General features: G+C 37.7%; 1 protein-coding gene across 9 annotated transcripts in view; it reads right to left on the bottom strand.

Moving 5' to 3' along the window:
* Positions 1 to 24,087, bottom strand: part of DMD (dystrophin) — a 1,137,868-nt gene that overhangs the window by 434,348 nt on the left and 679,433 nt on the right. For all 9 annotated transcript variants that reach the window (XM_085319436.1, XM_085319439.1, XM_085319437.1 and 6 more), the window contains 2 exons: positions 13,222 to 13,369; positions 10,790 to 10,939 (listed from right to left, as the gene is read on the bottom strand). In XM_085319436.1, coding sequence (XP_085175562.1) covers positions 10,790 to 10,939; positions 13,222 to 13,369 — 298 coding nt within the window. The remainder of the gene's footprint in view (positions 1 to 10,789; positions 10,940 to 13,221; positions 13,370 to 24,087) is intronic.

Raw genomic sequence — 24,087 nt, 5'->3', positions numbered from 1 at the left:
TTTTTACTTCACCCCACAAAATGCAAATTTAGAGTCCTGCCTCCTGCACCAAGACTCTTCTATGCTTCCTCTTTTATGCAGAAATGGACCCGTACCCAACTCCTCCAGAATCTGTTTAACCTCTTGCAGGTGAAGTGTGGGAGATTTCAGAGACTGAGCAATCATACAAATCCACCTCTTACTTTTGGAGAGGCAGGAAGAGCTAATACAGGCAATAAGGAACAATTGGGGCTACAGAAGTTGTTTCAGAGGTGATTGTGAGGAACCAAAAAAAAAAAAAAAAAAAAAAAAAAAAAAAAGGAATAAGGAATAAAACCAAAATGTACTGTTTTAATACAAGCTGGAAGAAATCCTCTTAGGAAATCCACACATTTTTCTTGTAAGCAGTTCCTTCCTGTATGTTTTTCCCATGTTGGTCTGCAGTATGGCTTGAAATCCACAAATAATACCACGGTGAATTTTGAACTTAATTATTTTTGGCTTTTGCTAAATTTATTATGTTGGTTGTAATATTTTGTTAATCTCAAATCCCACCTGAAAAACAAAACTCAGGTAAAACAAATAAAGCTAGACTCTAGTATGTATACAGAACAAAGAATCCTGACTGTTCCAAGTATACTCAAAAAATTGCCTCAAAAGAAAAGAGCAAACATTCTGTAATGTGTCACAAAAGCTCTTAATATTGTATAATTATTGCCTGATTGCTGCAAAAACATTTTGAATATCTTAACTTTTTCCTTGAAGGAATGTCAGAATGACTAATCCTTTCAAATGTCAGTAAACAATGTACTGTGGTAGGAGAAAATTTATTAATATTTAACAAGATAAAGGAAATTGATGGTGTCATTAATAAAAAGAGAGTTATCATATATTTTTCTGTAGGACTCCTGAAATATTGTAGAGCAACTCTAGTAACTGCTTTTATAATGTTTTATGCCTTCAAAATGTTGCAATATCTCCCAGGTAATTTATTTTTACAACATTCTTATGAGATAGGGAGTTGCATATAGGAAAAATAAAATGACTTCCCTGACATTTCCAGTCTGTGGGAAGTGACAAGATCAAAATGGTGTCTGTAAATGTACCCAAATATATCATCCATCAGGGAACTACAGAACTAAAAACTTCCCTTTTATGATTCTGTGCTACTGCATCTGTTTATTCAAACTGAAAAAAAAAGAGACACTTTTTTAATTTTTACTTTTGCGCTCAAAAATGAGAAAAATGTACATTGTATTTTGTATGTTAATAGAATAAAAATAGACCAGTGCAATACTCTGTGCAAAGCACATGTCTGTGGGGGAGCACAAAAGGGGGCTGGTGATGCTCTTATTATGCAAGCTACGTCTCGCTTTGGCTGCCCAAGTTAAAAAGATAGACTTTCCATGTTTCAGGGAAAAAGGGTCCTCCAGAAGATGCTTCATGGCCACATCCAATCTGCCGAACCTGAAACTGCTTCTGCATGCGCAGCTGCATGCTCTGACTGTATCCTTTCTCTACTGCAACAGACTTAAGCATGTGTAAGCTGTACCCTTCATGGCCAGGAGAAGGGAGCCCAAGAAGGGGGATGCACAGAAGCAATAGCAAGCTCCTGTCAGCCCCCTCACGCGRAGGAACCAGGACCCTCCACAACAGAGTTGGCTTCAATTCTGAGTCATCTTCTGAGAAGGTTGTTCTCTCTCCCTAYGGACGATCAAGAAACCCTAGGGAGGCCAGGCTTCTAACTGCCACCTGAAGTGAAATGCCTAAAGAACACAACATAAATACTCACAACAGCTTCCAAATATTCTCAGAAATCCCTAATCTTTTCTGAATAACGACCCAAGGGCAACCAAGATGCAGTGAGTGATCATGGAACCAGCATGCCTTATGATATCTTCCGTATATCTCTGGACTCGACACTTTGCCCAGGCTAACTATAACAGAGATAATTAAGCCTGATATTATATATATATTATTAAACTGTAGTATATTTCKGAAGAAATATCAAAATGCTATATTATGCAACTAAAGAAGGATACATACTAAATATGACTAAAGTATAAACCAAGTTGTATCCATTTTTACAGATAATGCTCACTTCAATAAACCAARTTATTTTCTCAATAAGCTCTTTAATTTGCTTCCGCATTTCAGATAAAAAGAAAGTAGAACAAAGCAATGAAGAGCCTTCCTTATCCACCTCACTGTCTGAGAGACTCTTTGGTTTGAACACAAGCCAGATGAAGTGGTCTGGCAGTCTACATGTTACCTACACAGTAGGGATGTCGAACATCTTCCTTATGGTTAAAATACCAAAATATGATTTTTTTCAGCCAGACTGGTAGTCTTCTCTATTCTTAGAAATAAAATATTAAGTTAAACCGAACGAGAGAAAGTTTGTTATTCTGACATGAAGGACTTTAAAGCTSTCTACATTTCCTTTCTGCCTTTTTATATCATGAGACAACCCTTTAACTTTCACTACAGCACGTGAATTTCTAATATCYTTAAACAGTGAATAACTCTTCAGTTTGCATGGCTTGAAACTGTACTTCGAAACAGTAGAACTTCCCCACTGAACACCTTGAAACAGGATGCTGTTTATGCTTAAAGTTTACATTAATTTAATGATGCCTGGACATTTTTTTTAATTTAGTCACTATTGATTGATAGATTCTTCTTCCATAAATTTGTCCAGACACCATCTGAGCTCATGCATACTTCTGGTATACTATCCTTTCTCCATTTATATGGTCTTCTCCAGGCATATGATTTTAGGTATGGTCAGATGGCTAAATGGACGTGGTCAGAAGATGTATGGAACTTCTATTATATTCTCATGTAACATGAAATAAATAGAGTACTCTCTTCTCTCAGATTTTACATCTCTTAGATAGAATATGAACATYGTTCATCTCCTTGACCTCACTATTACACAGATTAACTTGTAAAGAAGACTCCAAAAATCCACATAAAACCGCTCTAGAAATAGATTCTCAATCATTCATTTCACCTATCTTTTGCAAGTGAGATCAAACATGCTTTTTCTAACCTGTCTCGATCTGAAAGAAAGCATGACTGGCTATTAACATATTCTATACAGAAATGAACTCGTAACATTGTATGAGCACTAAACTATATAGCATACAGATTATATGCTGTATAAACTATAGCATTTTGCCAATAACATAGCAAATTGTGATTATATTTTAAGGGTTTTTCTGCCCGTTAGTTCTCCTATCTGCCTCCCTACTTAATCAGATTTTTAGGTGAAACTTTTATATAAGGCTCCCCTGAGGATTCACATCTAATCTCATAATGTTCCAGAACACAAATTGCATTCTATTAAGACTGACACTTGTATACGAAAGAATTTTGACTACTATTTGTTTCATTCTGAGAATATTTAAGTTTTTAATTGAAGTGAACATTTCCAAAATCCAAATTATTTTTTATCGCATGTGGACTAGGGACACATACAAAACTCTGGAATCAAGCAGGTGAGGTTCAGTTTTCTTTGGGGTTTCTCTCACTATGATGTTCACTTCTATTTCAGAAAATTTATTTTGTAAATTACCTTTTCCTCAAAGATTTTAATAGATGCAGCAACTACATTTCTTCCTTTAAATACATTGAATGACAAAAGCTTTCTAAAAGAGGTGAGACAATTTTTTTCACCACCACAAAAAACAGAAATGCAATGCCAAATTATGTTATATGTAATGTTAAAGGCAACTGATCAGCTATATTTTTCCATCAGTGATATTCTAGACATGTCAATTAATTACATATCTACTTGATTTTTTCAGTTCCTTCTGCTTCCAAGAACTGAATTAATCTGATTTTAGTCTTCTCATAAATTCCAGAGAACAGACATGTTATAAAGATCTGACTTTAACTTGAAGAAAAAAAAGGAACAATTTTATCAAATCTCTGGATAATTATATTTTTTTAAGATCATAAAATGCAGTTCTTGTAAAATAATGAAGTCTTTAAAAAATCAGTAAGTATCATAACACAGAAATATTCACCTCAATTGAATCTCATTTATATTTCGGTTGGAAATTAAAATTAGCACAGGTCTTTGTAGATACTCAGATTCTTTTCAAATGTGGCACAAAATTTTAAAATCCCTTGATACTAGTTTACCAGATTTAAATGCTGTTGCATTCAAATCTTTATCTTAAATCAGAATATAAGTGATGTTTTAGTCTAAATCTGATCTACTACCCTCTCCTATATTGCAGACAGTAAACAGCCAAATCTGTCAGTGTAAGTTAAACCAACTCATCTTCTTCTATCTACTGTGATGTCTACATTTATCCTTGATTGACGGCATTCACGGAGCTATTATAATTCCCCTTTCAAATTACTTCAACTGAACAATAGAAAGAAAAAAAAATAGATGTCACCTCTGCTTCCTTATGTCTTGGACAGTCTCTATTTCCTTCTGATGGCAATCATAGGATGACTTACAGTATAGCATATAAAGTAGACCTAAACTAATGTTTGCATCTGCTAAAATGACTAAAAATTGCCTTTGATGACTGAGTAGACTGCAGTGCCCAATTCCCATTGTGTTCTATCTTGTAACACTTGCAATCTGCTGTTTTCAAAATATGAAAAATCTCAATAGCTTTCAATCAATACATCAGAATATCTTCAGTATGCACCGTCTAAAAATATGAAAGCCACAGAGGACTTTTTGCTTGTTTGGAAGGTGGAAATAACTCAGGCATTCTTATTAAGTTAGAAATGATTTACTCTATACCTTCTTGTTTACATTATTTTTACAATCTGTACAAAAAATTTAATTTAAAAAAAAAGAAAAAAAAAATCTTAGCTCTAATGCACAGGCAACGTTTTCCTGTTCACAACTTGCAAAAAGTATGAAATAGGTGAAAGCGTTTAAATTTTTCAGTAATTGAATGCAAGGTTTTGCCATCTGTATTCTATGGGTTTTTTTTAATACAATGATACATGATAATTTTCTTAAATAGCATGCTATGCAATGCTATTGAAGATTTCAGGTTGTGTTTAAAAGATATAGTATAAACCCAATATGTGTTATAGGCAAGGCTGTTAAGAGTTCTTATTGCCACYACCTTTAAGAATAAAGATGAGAATTTTAAGATGGAAACCAAACTATTAATCTAAGCGGCTAAATTAAACTGTATATAATATTACTCCCTTCCACCAACTTTATTCTTGGAAAAGAGTAGTTAAACAACTTGGTTCCAGTGTAATGGAATTCAGATTCAAGATGATAAAGTAAATAATAAACTAGATTTTCTAATTAACCTTCCATACCACATATGAAACAAATTGGGTTTTGGAAAACACAAACATTTTCTGCTTCTTCAGCCTCAGAAAAATGCAAGGTTTGTATGGACCAGTAAGAAAAAGAAAAATACTTAGTCCTTTTCAGAGTGGCTCCCTTAATTCCCCCTTACTCACTCCTCATGAATATTCCAACTTCTTTATTGGTCTAAAGAAGTGAGTGTTTTTCCAGCTGGARTAACAAGCTGGTAAAAAAGACACAGAGAAATCTTTTTGATTCCTATGCACTGAACAGGAAGATCTTTATAGTCTTATATTATCCTGTGTTTAGGAGCAACAGCTCTTCTACCATAACAAGACCAAATTATGGGCTTGGATACCAAAGATCTTTTTGCTTTCCTATTAGAAATTCAAAGATTAAGTGGGAGATAAATTTTATGTCCTCCCAAGTGAGGATTACTAGCAGAGGCAATTGTTGAGRATTAAGTTCTGCTCCCCAGTAAACCGGAAGCATGTCCTAGAGTGTATCTGGGGAACAGAAGTCCTTARCTGTCTCTGCAGTGAGGAGACAACCTTTTCTTCCCAGGACACCCAGCCATAGGGAGTAGAGGTCACAGCAAAAATAAGACAAAAATCCCAAAGGGGAAGACTGAGTATAACACCATTCGAGTTTGTCCCACATGAGTAACCGCATTGATAATTTTACAGTTCTGTTATTTAGTAAGGTTATAGTTTAACCAAACAACCTTGTTGGTATTTTTCATTAGAAGACCCACTGCATCATTAATTAGTGGCCAAATGAAARTTTAGATATATCATTCATGCATCACATAATATCGTATCATCAGTAAGAATATATCTCTACACCTCTGTTTACAGTCTATATACCCACCACACTCTCTAGATAAACAGAAAATGATCAACACTAAACGATCAAARTTCAACTTTACTTCAGACTAACAATATCTCCTGGAAGTAAATCAGTTTCACATATTATCCAACAGCTCTGCAAAGCTAAAGGCACGCAAGTTTTAATAGAACTTTTGCCTTAAATATTTTTTTTTTTTAAAGGGAGTCATCAGCTTAATTCTACTCCTATTATGTGATGACAACTTCATTCCCTCTATGCTTAGCACAGCTAATGCTGAGAAACAGCAACTTTATGTTGCCACTAAATTTGCCCTTTTAAAACTTAACTATCGGTAGCCTCAATGCACCAATATAAAAGAATGAAGCGTATATACACTTGTTTTCCTTTTGCTACGTAACCACAAGCCACCATTAAAGCATTCTCAAAGACGCTGACGTTTTCATGTTTGTCTCAATCAAACAGAAAGAGGTATAACTTCACTTTGATATATTTGAGCCCATTTTTCACCACTGCTGATAAGCTAATTTAACGCAGTGTAACAGCTTTCTATATGGAAGTGAACTGGGACATTTTCATTACCTGAAAGCAAATCCTGGAAAAAAAAAATCAACCTTTTGGCTCCCAAAATACTGAATATACTTACTTTCATTTCAAATTGAAAATACAGAAATCATGTCATTCATTTTCCAGTCTCCCTTCTCTTCCATCATCATCGTCATGATAATAGTTTCAACTAAGTAAGCTCAAACTAAGTTTCATTACCTTGCTTTCAATGGAAATTTGATGCCACAAGATTCACAGGTATTCAGTAAATAATTACTGCCCAAGGTAAGTTACAATAAATGAACTAACCTTGTTATGACTTTGTCTTTCTGTACTTTCTAGGCCCATCTGTTTTTCTCTACACTTGATCAACCAAGCTAAGAAGATCTATACTTTTCCTGGTGGTACAGAAAATGTTCACAAATTATAGCCGTGTCACTCCACTCAAATTTTTTTTTGTTCATACAGCACAACAAATTGATTTGCTGTGGCAGTAAACAGTGAAACRGGCTCTTCAATGTCTAGTAATTAGTTCTAATACTAGCAGACAAATTAAAAGGCAGCAAAACAAAATGTCTCCATCAGGCACTTATAATAACCTTCATAATACATACAGTACATGTTGTGAAGACTAAGGTGGATAAATGAGGAGAATGCTGATTTTGGCACCCAGCTTACTTTCAAATAATCTAGCTCATCCCTCTTGGCTGACACCAGACCAAGAATAATATTAAAGAATAATAAACTCCTTCCAGCAAACCTCTGATTCCATGGTTCACTGATCTCAGGCCTAATCTATCAATCCATTTACTGCACAGTAAAAGCTAAGAAACCCATTACTGATCTGTTATATGCCCTGGCAGGTGGTATATGACAAGAACTGAATTCATCACAAACTCCAGTGCCTAGTACCCTGTTCCTATGCTTTGAAGCACTAGGTGGCTAGTTTCCTTGGCTCTAGTAGTAGAAGATACTCTGAGCTGTGAAAATACACAAAATAGTCTCGATGTGAAGGCATAAAAATGGTCATAAAACACATCATTCTCTGTATTATTAAGACTTTTCATAAAGATAGCGTTATTTTCATTTTTGCTAGAAATACTGGCTTTGGAAAAGGAATAATAAGTAAAATCAGACTAGAATTTAAAAGTCATGCTTTCAAATGTGCACTTTAATCTTCATTCTCTGCCTAAACTATGTCCAAGTTAGCAGCATATTAGAATCACTGGTGTCTAAAGAAAYGTCATTTTAAAATAATTATTACCATCCAAATGCCATTTTAAAATCATTACTATCCAGAGAAAAAGTCCTCATATATCTGTTCTCAAGGTCATCAGTGTATGATATAAACACCTAAAAGCAAAGACAATACTGAAGCAAAAGCAAAAAGTTGCTTTTATGTGACTGCAATTCCTTTCATACTCAATTTCTTTTCTAGGCTTAAKTTTCCTTGCTTTAGGGCAGCAGTTTCTGTGACTATAAAGAAGGCTTGAACAGGACTTATTTCAAATACGTCACCTTGAAGGTCGAGACTCACAGCTGTAGTTCCTCCTTCCACTGTCTGGCAGATCAAGGCAAAAAACAAATTTTTCATAACCTTAAAAGACACATGACTACGTTCTTAACTGGTATACACTGTCACAGCTTCTCTGAAGTAAACAGAGTTACTCCACTGTATGCTAGATAAGGACCTACCTGAGCTATTTTTATGTGCCATGTGCTTTTCATATTTTGAAAATAATGTCATCTTGCAGGATGACATAATTGGAAATGATAGATCATTACATGTTCATTTCTAGCACAGATACCAGAAAACAAAGTAGCTAAAACCAAAGGATTAGAGCATAAAAAATACCCTTAGAAGGGACTGGAGGGACTGAAAAACCCCAGAKAAATCTCTGGGTGATGAGGTGAGCCCACTGCCCTTTGAGGAACACAGAAAGTCCCTCTCCATCACAGTAGCTGACTACACAACCCTGCTCAGGTGACCGACAGGCCATTGCCTGAGCACTTGGGGAGGGAGARGTGTTCAGCGCTTCCAGGTGCGTAACGGAGGGAGGACAACATGCATCCCCGCAGCCTTTCTTCCCATGCTTTTTAATTTTGTTACAAGACCTAGAGTTTTAGGGGGAACAGTGACAAAATTAGAGCTTCTATTTTTTTAAAAAATCTGGTCTTTCAAGATCATACAAGAAACAGAACACCTCGCAGAAACATTTGAAAGCACACACTTAACACGTATGGATTGGAGTCCTGTACTACTCAAATTCTATTTTGTTTTGTTAAAAAGTATGCTATATTATTCCAGGTTCTGCATGTTCAGCAACTAGTGAATCTGGGCCAGTGAGAAATTCTCAATTTTATCTCAGTAGGTGGATAACAACCTAAATGTTTCTTTTAGGACTAAATGGAAGCTTTCAAAAAACATTACTTAAATCTGTTTCACATCTGGAGACCTACAACTTGTAAAGACAGTGATTTAACGAACAGTAGCTTTTTCCCCCCATATATTGTAACAGAACCTAACTGCTTTCAACAGCGTTCAGAGTTATCTGACTTGTGCTGACTGTGACAAGAAGTAACCTGGAGCATTTCTGTATTAGCAGGCAGCAAATGAGAGGRAAAAAAAAATCAAAATATTCACTTTGCAACTTTTTTAGATAATGTAAGTAATCAACAAAAGTTCATATTCAGAGACAAAAGAGTTTCTTTCCAAATATATTTGTGCCATTTTGCTAAAAAAAACCCTAAAAACTAATATTCTCTTTTTAGTACTGCTGCTGAGATATGCAAACTGCTGCCTAAATGTAGGCACATATATCATCTATATACTTCATCTAGTAAATAGCAGTAGTTTGATCTTAAAATGTTCTGAGATTTCTGTTCTGATTTCAGAAAGCCCATTTGTAAAGAGATAGATACTTCTGTCTAAGCACCTAAATAATGATTTATATGCTCTCTCCAAGTTTGTAAATACGATCAATATTTATTATCCATTTTTGCTATCATTCTGAACCTTGCCCACCTGTTTCCACTAAGGAGAAGAAAGTGATGAGAGCTTCACATGAAAGAAATTCCTATTTATTTACCAGGAGTGTATCTGAAATAACGAATTTGCRAACACAGTAGGAGCAAAAAAACAAACAACAAAAAAATGGATGCAGTACACTTGGCCAGAAACTCCAACTTTTCTTTTCAGTGAGTAAACTACTTACAAGAAGATTTATTTTCTCATCTTTTCCCCCAGAGTTAAACACAACTAATTCCTCTTTTCCCCCCTTGCATCCTGATGACTTTAATAAATAGATTCATCAGATTAATTTCCCATTTGTCATCAGTCTCTAGGGAAATCTTCCAGCTTCACACTTTAGATTCTATCCGTACCTGTTTCAGCCAAGCTAATCCATACTCTGAGCAGTGGGACCTATGCACAGTGCTTTCTAAAATTTCAGTTACACAGGACCTGAATGGAGAGTGCTTAAATTACTCATCACTCTTGACCAGATCATAGTCACTATTTTCAACAAAAAAATATGCTACTTCAACAAGAAATGACAGAAAATCTTCCYTTCTTCTTTCCATAGGTATAGAAAATCCAACACAAAATTAGTGGGACTTTGCAACACAGAAAACAGAACTCAAAGCTCACAGCGGGAAGAAGTACTTTGTAACGTGAGACAGTGTTTAGCAGCATGCACCTCAAGGTCTGGAGGAAATAAAGAATTGGGAAGTGACACTGGTTCTAGAAATGTAATCAGCCTTTTACTACTGCCTCTCACAGATGTGAGTCACAGAAGTTAAAAAATTTGCTGTACCCTCAAAACAGCCAGGCTACAAAAATGATACTCTGCACTCCACTACTGAGCAGCAGACCTGCTATTCAGGGAATAAACTTGGATGTAACATAATCACCTCAAGTACTAATGGCCATGGGGTGTTGTCATCTTTTCTCACAGCGCTATACTGTAAGCTTTTTTTCCTTCTCAGGTTCATTAAGGATATAAATATCTCTGTATGTTCACCCAGGAAGAATGCATACCAGAAAATACATAATGCAAGTATTTGTTGCAGATTAAAATTTTATATCACAGTTACATCATTAACATGTCTAACCTTTAGCCAGCGATGATTAGCCTCCTTTAGTCTACTCTCAAGACTATGTCTTTTGTCTGGATTCAGTGATGCACTTCCAAGTGCTATTCCTCCAGTTTCATTTAACYGTTTCAGTATTCCCTTGTGTGGTGGCAGCTGTTCAACTCTTAACTGGAACAGACAAATATAACAGTTTAAGATGAACTGTAGTAGAAATTTCAGCTGTCTTATCTGCACCCTTATCGATTTGTCTAGCAGCTGAAGGAATAAATCCAACGTAAGACAAAATAGCCATACCTTTCTGAGTGTAGACAGCTAAAACCCAATAAACAGAGACAGCATTAGCAGATCAAACCTAAAGAGTCCTAAGCAGTCAAAATAAAGAGTCTCTCAGAATAAAAAGATTAATTAGTCACACAATAAATTCCAACTCCTTATATCAAGTAAGGATAATATAACTAAAAGATCAATTTCTTCAGCATGTTTTCTTTTACATAATCAACTAGCTATGAAATTATCCACAGTGGAACCTGATGTACTATTACTTTCCTGTCATTAGGATACATTCTTTTGTGCAGCTCCAAAAGAAAAAAGAAGAAGGTAAAAACRACATATAAATAAAACATGCTGACACCTTTAATTCTGGACTACCTATCTCTTGGGAATGGTATAGTGAAATATTGTGGAATATTTGTGCATAAATAAGGAGTGGAAACCTTCATAGATCTCAACAATCATGATTAAGTTTGTGATCATGTCTATAAATTATAAGGTGCATTTAAAGCCCTATATAAATAAATACTTCTTTGCCTTCTTTCTGACATTTATTTACCCAAGGTATAGTTATTTCTATCTACAAATAAATCTCTTCAAGCCAGACTGTCACTTGTGGTAATAAGCAATCTCTGGGGTCATGTAAGTAAACATGGAAATAAGTATCTAATATTAAGAGAATATTTTCATTGAGAAGCAATAGCTCTAAATAGGCTGGTAGGGTTATAGGACTACAGTAAAGCAGAAACAAAATGGAAAGATCTCTTTAGAGAACATAGAAAGTAGATGGAAATTAATTAGAAAAGTTGTGTCTGGAAAGAGAAGGCAGACGAGACGAAGAAACAGAGATCACTCCTAGCATCTCAAATCTGCCGTCTGGCCTTGAAGACTCGCATGTAAATTCCCCATATGATTTTCAAAACAAAGAGTTCAATGACAGTTTAAAGTTTTGTGGACTCTGTAGATTTCTGAAATTTTCATTTTAAACTTTTCTTATCCAACTAYCTATTATGTTAACCAAGAAAGAAGAACACTTCTAATTAAACATTAAATTTCATCCACCTGTCTGTCCTGCCTAAGCTTTAGGGTTAGAAAATGTGTTTGCTTTATGAACAGCAAACTTCCTCGTAGGCCAAACARCCGGAGGGACAAACACAGTACCTCATTAAGTCTAAATTTTCTAATATCAGTCTGTACTCTTTATCCTATTCTTCTTTGYTTAGAAATGAACTTGAAGCCTGATTTTTACTAATGCATCTTTTAGATTATTTTAGATTTTGCTGAAGGAGGTTTAGAGGACAYTAGAACCATCTTCCTTCAGATTATTTAATGATCTGTTCCATTACCTGCTAAATTCTTTCAATTTTGACTGGCATAAGGGACAATCAGACCTTATCTTTAATAGAGGACAAAAAATACTTTATTCAGGCATTCTGTAAGTATCATGAATTTCCCAACTACAGAGATAATTTACTATTGTGTAAGTTATTAAACAGTCAATTCATTGCGCATATTTTATAAACCAAATACAGCAATTTCTATTGGATATACTGGATGAATGATATCATAGCTTAAAAGCTTTGATATCTTTATAGAATTATTCCAATTTAAAAACAATGAAGCATTTAACATTCTGATGTTCATGTAGTTGGGATTGGTGGGGGTTGTTTTTTGGAGAAAGCCTTTTTAAAAACTCACTTAGAGGTTTATTCTAGAAAACACTGCAGTGATATTTTAACCAGTTGACATTTACAGTGGTTACATATGCAATTCTAGATACTCTCAAAAATACAGAATATCATTTCATAAATGAGAAAGCAGTAAAAGTTAACAAGACATCTATAGAGCTAAGTTTTACAGATGAAACTGTCATGTTCAAGTAGTGAAAACCTGAAGAATTAAGAAATGATGACAAAAAAGATGTCTATATCTAYAGTGGCAGGACAGAAATCTTCCTGTTTGGTATAGTTTCAATTACTTTTCTGATTTTAATGTGATCAATGTATATTTGTACAAGGGTTTTAAAAAATCCATACTTTGATTTATCTAATCAAGTTACATAAATGCTATGTTTGAGGGGAAAGCAATAACTGAAGCTTCACTAGCACTTAGTTTTCTTTAATGATAATTAATAATAATTGATAAATTAAGAAAATTATAAGAATAAAAATCAGAAATACCTTCACTTTGCCAAGGCAGTCTCTTAATTGGTCTTCATTCCCTGGTTCAAGAGGAATACCAGTAATGCTGTCCGCTTCCTCTAACCATAAAATTAACTTGTTCAGGTCGTCTTCAAATTCTGATAAAATATTCTTCTCTTCCTCTAGCCTGTATTTAAAACACAGAATTAATGTGTTTATGCATCTTTCACACTGAAAGTGATCATCCATACTTAATAAGAACAAGTAAAAGAATAAATAGAGAAGAAATAGCAACAATTACTTACTGTTACATTAAATCTCTAAAAAAGGTACCACGGATTTTTCCATATCGAAACTGTCAGTACTTTCCACAATTGATAAAATTAAATGTATTTGGAAAAAAAAACTCGTGTCATAATTTACCATTACAAATTCCCCAACATCACTAATTATGCTTTTGATCATATTTTACAAGGTACGAACAAGTCAGCCAGAACAAAAGCTGTTGATAATTCAGACCAGATTTTTGAGAGGCAAAAGCACAGAAGTCCATTGTTTAAAACTAATTCTAGCACCCAATTTGACTAAATGAAATCTGTAAAAAAGAGCCACCTAAACCATTTTAGATGCATTGCTCAAAAAGGTATTTTGTAGAGTAAGAGTCCTGAAAGTAGTATTGAGAGATGACCATATCACATAGTTTGTACAGATCATTTCAGTACAGATACACAGAATCACATACGCAGAGAACAGACGCAGCAGTTTCTGCAGCACTGTCTTGGCTCTGTCTAGATCTCTGGGGCCCTCATTGGACATTGTGGTCTGCTGACCTCTGTGGAACAAGGGTACTAGAAGTGACTCTACTAACAGATAACAGGARCTGGACAAGAGCAACTGCAGAAAGCCTTAAATTCTCCTGGGAGAAGCTCCAGCATTTATCAMCCAGCTCTACCTAGGCGTAGCTGCAGCTAACAAGCTGTCTAAGTTGTCCCTGATTAGAGGGAGTTGGGGCTTTTGATCCAGGTGGCCCTTAATTAGGATGAGTCAAGTACCCTGTGAGTCAGTAGTAGGGGGAGGTCTATATAAGAGCTAGGCCTGAACAACAACAGTTCATACAGTAGTTCACACAGCAGGAGTGCAATTAGGTGTAAGAGGACATCTTTCTTTTTTCCAGTCCTAGTAGTGCCCACTTTCACAAACATGGTAGTAACTCGCCACAAAGTGTATTTACCTGTAGCTGTTGGAGTTGCTGCATCAGCTGTGTCAGAAGCTTCAACCCAGACAGAGCCTCTTACAGCAGATGCTGCCCTACAGGTCTCAGGCTGCAGGCAGTGCTTAGGACCTCCCCAGAAGGCCTGGACTGACAGTCAGTCCTCCTGCAAGAGGTGTGCTGCAGTTGACAATTTGTGTCATCACGTAAAGGAGTTACGGGAGGAAGTCAGCAGACTGTGAAGCATCAAAAAAAGTGAGTAGGAGATAGACAGGGCATTCTTGGAGACTGTACTGTTCCTGGAGCCCCCAATCCCCTGCGATAGGGGAGTTGCTAGAAGGCTCTGTGCAGAGTGAAAAGGTACAGCACAGCACTGTAGAAGAAGGTTGTAAACTAGTTGCTTCTTACAGAAGAAAAAGAAAGACCCCTAGTCCTCCTGTAGACTTAGACTTACAGTTGAAGAACTGATTTAATACACTCCAGGAAGAAGAGGACCCGGACCTGGCACCAAGGGAAGCAACAGGGCTGTCTGAGTGTGTGCCTTGCATGACCACTTGGAAGAGGCTATGAGTGGTTGCAGTGGGTGATTCCATGCTGCAGGGGACAGAGGTGCCTATCTGCTGACCTGAACCCTCCTCTGGAGAGTTTGCTGCCTGCTGGGGGCACAGGTACGGGATGTCACTGAAAGGCTGCCATGGCTTGTCCGCTCATTAGACTACTACCCTCTGCTGCTCTTTCACGTGGGTGCTAATGATACCAAGAGCAAGCTAGAAACAATCAAACAAGACTTCAGGGTTTTGGGCATGGTGGTCAAGGGTCTGCAAGCCCAGGTGGTCTTCTCATTGGTCCTGCCGATGACGGGGAGGGATGGGAGAAGGAGTAGGCGAATTTTCCAAACTAACAACTGGCTGTGCCGCTGGTGTTGGCAACAGGGTTTTGGTTTCTATGATCATGGGATACTGTTTGAAGATCAGCAACTGGTGGAGAAAGATGTGATTCACCTCATTAAGTAGCGCACACGTGCCTTGCCAACAGGTTGGCCAGCCTGGTAAAGAGGGCTTTAAACTAGGTGGTAAGGGGACAGTTACAGAGAGAGAGTAGTCAGTAAAACACGGTTCACGTTGGGGGGGGCCTCCAACAGGTGCATGCAGCTGGGGATGTGCATGTGGGACATGGCTATGGGGGACCCCACTACACCCTTGCTGGGAGACCTGCAAGCATGACCACCTCTCTGAAATTCTTGTACACCAATACATACAGCATGGGGAACAAACAGCAGGAGCTGGAGATCTGTGCGCATTCACAGGACCATGATCTCATTGCAGTCACAGAAACATGGAGGGCTAGCTCTCATGACTGGAATGCTGCCATGGATGGATATGTGCTTTTTAGGAGAGACAGGCCAGGAAGGCGAGGTGGTGGAGTTGCTCTCTTTGTGAGAGAGCAACTGGAATGCATCGAGCTCTGCCTAGGGGTGGAGGAGGAGTAGGCAGTCGAGAGCTTATGGGTAAAGATCAAAGGGCAGGCCAACATGGGGGACACTGTTGTGGGTGTCTACTACAGGCCACCTGACCAGGAAGTCAATGACGCCTTCTACAGACAGCTGGAGGTAGCCTCATGATCAGTGCCCTGGTCCTCAGAGGAGACTTCAACCACCCTGACATCTGCTGGAGGGACTACGCAGGTACGCACAGTCCAGGAGGCTCCTGCAGTGCATTAATGACGACTTATTGATGCAGGTGGAGGAGGAGCCTACAAGGATGGGTGTCCTGCTGGACCTTGTCCTAACCAACAAAGAAAGACTGCTTGGAGATGTGAAGATTGGGGGCAGCCTTGGCTGTAGTGACCACAAGATGGTGGAATTCAGGATTCTGCAGGAAAGATGTAAGACAACAAGCAGGACTGCAACCCTGGATTTCAGGAGAGCAGACTTTGGGCTCTTCAGAGACCTAATTGATGAAGTCTCCCATGGGTTAAGGCCCTAGAAGGAAGGGGAGTCCAAGAGAGCTGGCTAGTATTCAAACATCACTTCCTCCAAGCTCAAGAGCAGTGCATCCCTATGAGTAAGAAGTGCAGCAAAAGGGGCAGGAGACCTGCATGGGTGAGCAAGGAGCTCCTGGCAAAATTCAGACAGAAGAAGAAAGTACACAGAATGTGGAAGAGGGGACAGGCTACGTGGGAGGATAAGAATGCTGTTAGACTATGTAGAGATGCAACAAGGAAGGCTAAGCCCCATTTGGAATTAAGTGTCGCAAGAGATGTCAAGGATAACAAGAAGGGSTTCTTCAAATACATCAGTAGCAAAARGAAGACTTGGGAAAATGTGGGTCCACTGCTGAATGGGGCAGGGGCCCTGGTGACAAGGGATACAGAAAAGGCAGAATTACTGAATGCCTCCTTTGCTTCAGTCTTCACTGCTAAGGGCAGCCCTCATGAATCCCAGAGCCTGGATGTGAGGGAGAAACTCTGGAGAAAGGAAGACTTCCCTTTGGTTGAGGAGGATAGGATTAGGGACCTTCTGGGCAGGCTAGACATCCACAGATCCATGGGCCCAGATGGGATGCACCCACGGGTACTGAGGGAGCTGGCAGATGTTGTTGTCAGTCCACTCTCCATCATCTTTGAAAGGTCCTGGAGAGGTGCCTGAGGACTGGAAGAAAGCCAGTGTCACTCCAGTCTTCAAGAAGGGCAAGAAGAAGGACMCAGGCAACTATAGGTCCGTCAGCCTCACCTCCATCCCTGCAAAGGTGATGGAACAGCTCCTTCTAAATGTCATATCCAGACATATAGAGGAAAAGGAGGTGATCAGAGGTAGCCAGCATGCACTCACCAAGGAGAAATCCTGCTTACCAATCTGAAGGCCTTCTATGATGGAATGACTGTCTGGGTAGATGAGGGMAGAGCAGTGGACGTTGTGTCCCTTGACTTCAGCAAGGCTTTTGACACTGTCTCCCATAACAGCCCCCTCATAAGCTCAGGAAGTGTGGGTTAGACAAGTGGACAGTGAGGTGGATTGAGAACTGGCTGAAAGGCAGAGCTCAGAAGGTTGTAATCAGTGGCGTGGAGTCCAGTTGGAGGCCTGTAGCTAGTGGTGTCCCCCAGGGCTCAGTACTGGGTCCCATCCTGTTCAACTTCACCAATGACCTGGATGAGAGGACAGAGTGCTTCCTCAGCAAGTTTGCTGATGATACCAAGCTGGGAGGAGTGGMTGACACACCTGAKGGCTGTGCTGCCATTCTGAGAGACCTGGACAGRCTGGAGAGTTGGGCAGAGAGGAACATCATGAGGCTCAACACGGGCAAGGGCAGAGTCCTGTACCTAGGGAGAAATAACCCTAGGCACCAGGACAAGCTGGGGGCTGACCTTCTGGAGAGCAGCTCTGCAGAGAAGGACCTGGGAGTGCTGGTGGATGACAAGTTGACCATGAGCCACCAATGTGCCCTTGTGGCCAAGAAGGCCAATGGTCTCCTGGGGTGCTGCCCCTCTACTCAGCCCTGGGGAGGACTCATCTCGAGTATCGTGTCCAGTCCTGGGCTCCCCAGTACAAGTGACATGCAGCTCCTGGGGAGAGTCCAGCATAGGGCTACAAAGATGATCAGAGGGCTGGAGCACCTGCCCTATGAGGAACAGCTGCGAGAGCCAGGCCTCTTCAGCCTGGGGAAAAGAAGACTGAGGGGGGATCTTATCAATGTATACAAGTACCTGAAGGGAGGGTGTAATGGGGACAGAGACAAACTCTTTTCAGTAGCCCTKTGTGACAGGACAAGAGGCAATGGGCAGAAAYTGAAGCACAGCAAGTTYCACCTGACCGTGAGGGGGAATTTCTTCCCTGTGAGAGTGATGGAGCACTRGCACAGGTGGCCCAGAGAGGTTGTGGAGTCTCCTTCTCTGGAGATCTTCAAGGCCTGCCTAGATGCAACCCTGTAACATGCTCTAGGTGACCCTGCTTGAGCAGGGAGGTTGGACTAGATGATCTCCAGAGGTCCCTTCCAACATTACCCATTCTGTGATTCTAAAGTCTATAAATAGGAAYAGGACAGGATTCATTGCATCTAACATGACTGTGTGCGTTCTGCTTACATCCACAACTCAGCTTGGGATCACATCAATCAGGTTTTCTCTATTGAATACCCATTGGCACTTCTAGGATGTGATATAGGTGTTTATCTTAGATGATGACAACAGAAAGGGATGGATTGTGCCTACAAATTTTGGTTTTATTTTATTAACTATAAAGGAGGTTTAGATGACCAGCTAAGGCATAAACATTAGATGCCCAAAATCAGATAAGATAATTTACATCATAGCTATGTAAACAGATAGGGGGGTCAACCTYTCTGCCTAAGCTTCCCAAAGCTATCAGGAAATGCAGAGAAACAATTTCAAGGGCAGTATGGAATAGCATCGGGACAAAGTGAGCATTTTGGGCCTAACATTATGCACAGGTCTCTTCTGGAGGAGAAAAATTATCTTATGAAGAAATTACCCATAATTTATTCTCCAGACTTACTGACATAATTGAGACTATGCTGAGTACTGGGATTATGCTGAGTCTTACCTACATGGAAAGATTAAATAACAGTTTTKGTTATTCTTGTTATTTTAAGTTTATTTCAGATAAAGGAAAGATTTAAAAACAGCTAAAAGTAGTTTTCATTTTTTAAGATCCAACTGAGTTGGGTAGGCTAGGCTATCTGTGTATAAACATAATAAGAGGTTGCATTAGTGTTTTGGGAATATAACATGACACTAAAGTGGAAAAGCAAGCTCAGCATTATTAACATATTATTTCTGAATGTAAAAAAAAAGAAGTATTACAGTAGAATGAAAACAGTTTTAACTTTCTGTGTTCTCCCACACTTGCCACTCCTCAGCATGATGTCATTACCCAAGGATATACTGAGAAGTCAAATGGAATGAACCTATTTAAACTTTGCAACTRCACTCTCTGACATTTGATTTGAGCAAAGGTGTCTCCTTTAGAGAAGCRATATGAATAAGCTTCAGACAAAAGAGAATCAACAAAGAGTGTCATCTTCACATCATCTAAAAAGAAAATAAACCACTGAAAACAACTGTTCCTTGATATAGATTAACGCACAAACACACATGCGCACACACACATACACAGTCTGACAAACAGTGTAGAATTACTAGATGAAAGTTTGTATCCAAGTAGAACGGAAATTCAGAAATATGAGTATCCCTTTCATAGTAGATTGTATTAATATCCAGATCTCCAAAATACTTCATCCTCTATTAAGAAGTCTGACTTTAAATTATGTAATTCAATTTGAAATGGTATTTTTCTCACTAATTTCCACAGAAGAAAGTGTTCAACTGATTTCAAGCATTCTGCACTGATTTATGTTTTGTACATGTGGACAGAAAGATGCTTCCCTATGTTTTAAGTAAACGCATTTGGAGAGAGGGAAAATAAATGAAGAAAAATTGTAAAATTAAAAAAATTTCTTTTAAATAATAAGATGCTGGTTTCAAAGTAAAATGAGAGAAACCCTCGTTCAGATAGTAGTGAAAATTCCAGTAGTGTAGAAAGACATAAGCATACAAGACTTTCTTTGCAAAAGAACCATCTGACCTTATGGTATTAGTAAGAAATTCTTAGACTCCCTACAGGCTTCCAAGACTCCTCTCTGAAACTGCAGATTAAAAACCAGAGTAATGTACCAAGTGCTGTCCTGATCAGGCTGCACTATCCAGACTGTTATATCCCAGAGTACATAGTCTCTGGAAGTCTCTCCTAGATGGTAAAAGGCAGGGAAGAAGGCATCACTATAAACAGATTCTTGAAAAAGAAAAGTGCATCCATTCAATTTACAAATAAACACTAAACACTTCTCCTAAAAAACATCTTCAGTTGCTGTACTAAATCCATCCTTTCTTTCATGGTCAAAATAACTAAGGAAGTAGTAAATTTAAGGATATATAAAAGCAAGYGTCTCCAACAGAAGAAAATCTTGTTACAAAACAGTACTATGTACTGATGTTTCCAAATAATTGAATACAAATAATGAATAAGTAGTTAATACTTTAAAGTWTTTTCTTTTCAGTACAGTTTAAATACATGGTGTTGACACCCATAATGTGAAGTGTTATTTGTTTACCTATGTTTAATATTTTTGTAGAATTTATTTAAGCATATAGCAGTAACAATAATGAATGGTATAGCTACAATTCAGTACTAGATGTTTTATTTCTTTAGTCATTTCAATGCATTTGGATAACAAAAAGCATTAACTTCTGCTTAAAATATTGTATGGGTAACCATGTGAATTATGAACATTCTTAATGTATTTTCAAGAAGTGGAAATGTAGTGATTATGGCTGAAAAAAATTACAAACATGGAAAACCAAGTCCAAAATGTATTATTAAGTACTAAAGTCCTGTAACAAATCATGCATTCAGTCATAATATATATACATAGTTCATGTAAAAAGGATTAGTAAAAGCTACTACTACTTTAAATGGAGGTTGGTTTTCCTAGCTCAACTTATATATCTGTAGACCACTGCTATCTCCAGCATTTTAGACGGACAATAGCTATACTCTTAGCTAAGCAATAAACTCAAATCTGCTTTCAGATAGGACAAATTACTGTCTGTTTGGTGTCCAAGAACGAGCTAGTGAGGAGTGCCATATTCTAAAGCTACAATAGYATGGAAATACAGGGTTCAATCATGTCTTTTGAGAAACTGAAAGATATTACGGACACAAGGACAGGCAACCTCCTAAGTATGTATCTGGATGTGTATATTGACAGARAAACAATGGAGACCTCCTGTTGTACCAGTTAAGGATAAGGAGAAAYGATGGCCACAGCTATGGAAGAAAACATTAATTCTCAAGCCAATAGAAAGAGTAAATGTTTCGTTTTGAGTTGAGGAGATCAAACTCAAATGATCTGCTGATCAAACACAGAGAACCACATACAATGCTTATTGCAATCACTACACCTGAAAATGGAAATAGGCCACTCTTTTGCCTCACTGAAAGATTTAGACTTCATATTGCCAWAGATAAGACACATTGACATGTGTGGACTCTAGATTTCAACATAAGCTATATCTTATTTTCCTTATGGAAAATTATGAAAAAAAATTCTTGCCAACATTTCCACACGCTTTAAGCAGCCAACACAATCAAATTTTAAACATATTGTTGTTCTCAAAAACAGCTCYATGTTATGATTTCATATGCTCTAACTGCAGAAGAGATAATATGTTTTAAAATGAAATATGTGAGGTTACCGTGAAAAATGCTATAATAATAATGTTGATTGACAAAATCCTTTACTTAATTGTATTGAATTTCATCATGCAATCTACTATTGTATTTTTCACTTTTTACTATTGGATTCTATGCTTTTCTGAAATTTTAGTAGAAAGAGTAATTATTTCATCAGCTAGGCAACTAAATATAATCCATTTTAAATTAGTGATTTGCCACAGTCTTCTATCCAATGGCAGCAAATTTTTCACAAAAGTGACATTCATTTGTTATCAGGAAGGAAGAAGAGAAAAACCTACTGGATGGAGCTGCTTATCAATTAAGTAATCAGTTAGATTTAGTGATTGGAAATGGAATTAARCTAGCAAGAAATCAAAGAGGAGGAACAATGAAAGTAAGATTCCACAATCTAGAATACTAAAACCACACCTACTCACATTGGCTTAAAATTCAGAGTGATCTATAGGAAAGGTATGATCGTGATGCTTTTAGAACAGGAACTAATGCCACTTAGTGGCATAAATTGTTTAGTCAAGCACTCTACTTCAGAATAACTGGAACTGTGGATACAGTAGAGCCATAAGCAAAGCTGATGCAATGATGGTGCAACACAGGTGAGATTATAATCGAATACAAAATTGTGCATTTTGCACTGTCATTCTGATACCTTCCCTCACACCCCAATACTGCCTCCTGCCCAGACCCTCTGTAATAGCGCACAGATGTCTTAGTGCTGTTCACTGCTCGCACTAGTTCTGCCCCTCCACTGACTGCCCTGCTAATAGGCAGTTATCAGCTCTTTGCTATATTAAGACAGATGTAGATAATTAGTTCAAATCGTTCAAGCTATGCCTTATCATAGCAGGATAAAAGTATTTTACGGTTTCCTCATAGAAACAGCTTTACATATTTTATGACTTGTTATACCTGATGTATAAAACTAATTGTAGGGATAATCATTAGATATTTTAACAGATCAACAAGTGTCTAATACTAGGATGAAGAAATTATTCAGAGGACCACATAAGCTTGGAAATTAACAAAAATGGTAATAAAATATGCCAAAGATGAAATAAACCACCTAAAATTAAAATCTATTCATCAACACAGCACAGAGTAAAAAAGCTAAATTACCCTCAGTGTCTCCTCATGCCTATATCCATACTGACCACTTCTAGAACTGAGAAAATAAAACTTCTGTGCTTGTTTAACACCAGAGAAAAACCAACCCGCTACATCATCATAACTACGTAATAGAACTGTTATGCTTCAAAAGTGCTTTGAAGCGGGAAAATACTGTGTGAAAGGTCTCTATCAAAACAGTTCATAATTAAGAAGCTGATTTCTGTTGATGATGAAGCCACTAGGAATGTGACAGTGACTCSCAATCTATTTCACACAGGTTAAATAGATACAGGTAAAAAAACACCTGGCAGCTGCTATTCTGATGGCAAAGGTCAACYTTCATTCTGTAAGAGGACTCACTATCTTAGCAAACAGAAAGTGTATGTCTTCCGTACACAAAGGTCAATATTCCTCACTAAGCTAACAGCATGGAAATATATTTTTTTTAAATTAAATTAATATTTTAACTTAAATGCTTGGTCAATTTCTGCTGCTCTCTACAGAAGTTCTAGATCAAGTTCCTGCTTTAGATCTAGAATRGAATGGACTTCTAAATAAGGAAACAGATTAATTTGTTTAACATAGTATATCCTAATTTTTGCTAGATATAGTTGCCAAATTCTAAGCTTTTTTAAACTCATAAACAAATTACTCTGAAGTAACTGCTTAGCAATTAAACAAACAAACTACTGGTGCCAAAATGTTCTTTAGGAAATTAAAAGATATTCACTGCATGTGTATTTCTATACATGTAYATATGTGTACATAAATACAGGCATACATATACCTCATATACTTACATTTATACAAATACATAAAAAAGTGCCTAGGATTTCTGGAAATATGCAGGCCACATTCTTGATACTGTTGATACAGGCCACAGTCCTGATACYGCTGGACTCAAATATTTCTTATACATATATACTACAGCTCTGACTCCCTTATGAAGTACTGCTATGCAGTCAGAAATTCTGGACATCCCTGATGCATATGGATGTACTTATGTGGTTGTATAGGACAGAGAAGGCGGCCAAGGCTAGCTTTACAGCATCAAATTTACTACRCTGGTCATCATAAGGAATCGTATATGCACTTGAGAACTCAAATCATTTGTTTTTAGCAAATATTTGCTCCGCACGTTCTTTTTAGGTTCACTAGAGAATGTCCGTCCAACTGCATATATCCTGATAGTGGATGAACAGTAAAACATGGTAATCCTAAATACAAGTCTTGAGACAAAATCCTTTATTGTACTGTGCTGATGTTTTCGTCGTATTCTGTCTATTAACCCTTTGGCCGCTTGATCTGGTAGAGCTACACA

This window comes from Rhea americana, unplaced genomic scaffold (genome assembly GCF_003343005.1).
Source record: "Rhea americana isolate MKP2758 unplaced genomic scaffold, rheAme1 scaffold_59, whole genome shotgun sequence".
In the NCBI taxonomy this organism is placed as follows: Eukaryota; Metazoa; Chordata; class Aves; order Rheiformes; family Rheidae; genus Rhea; species Rhea americana.
This window is presented reverse-complemented; position numbering and strand designations above follow the sequence as displayed.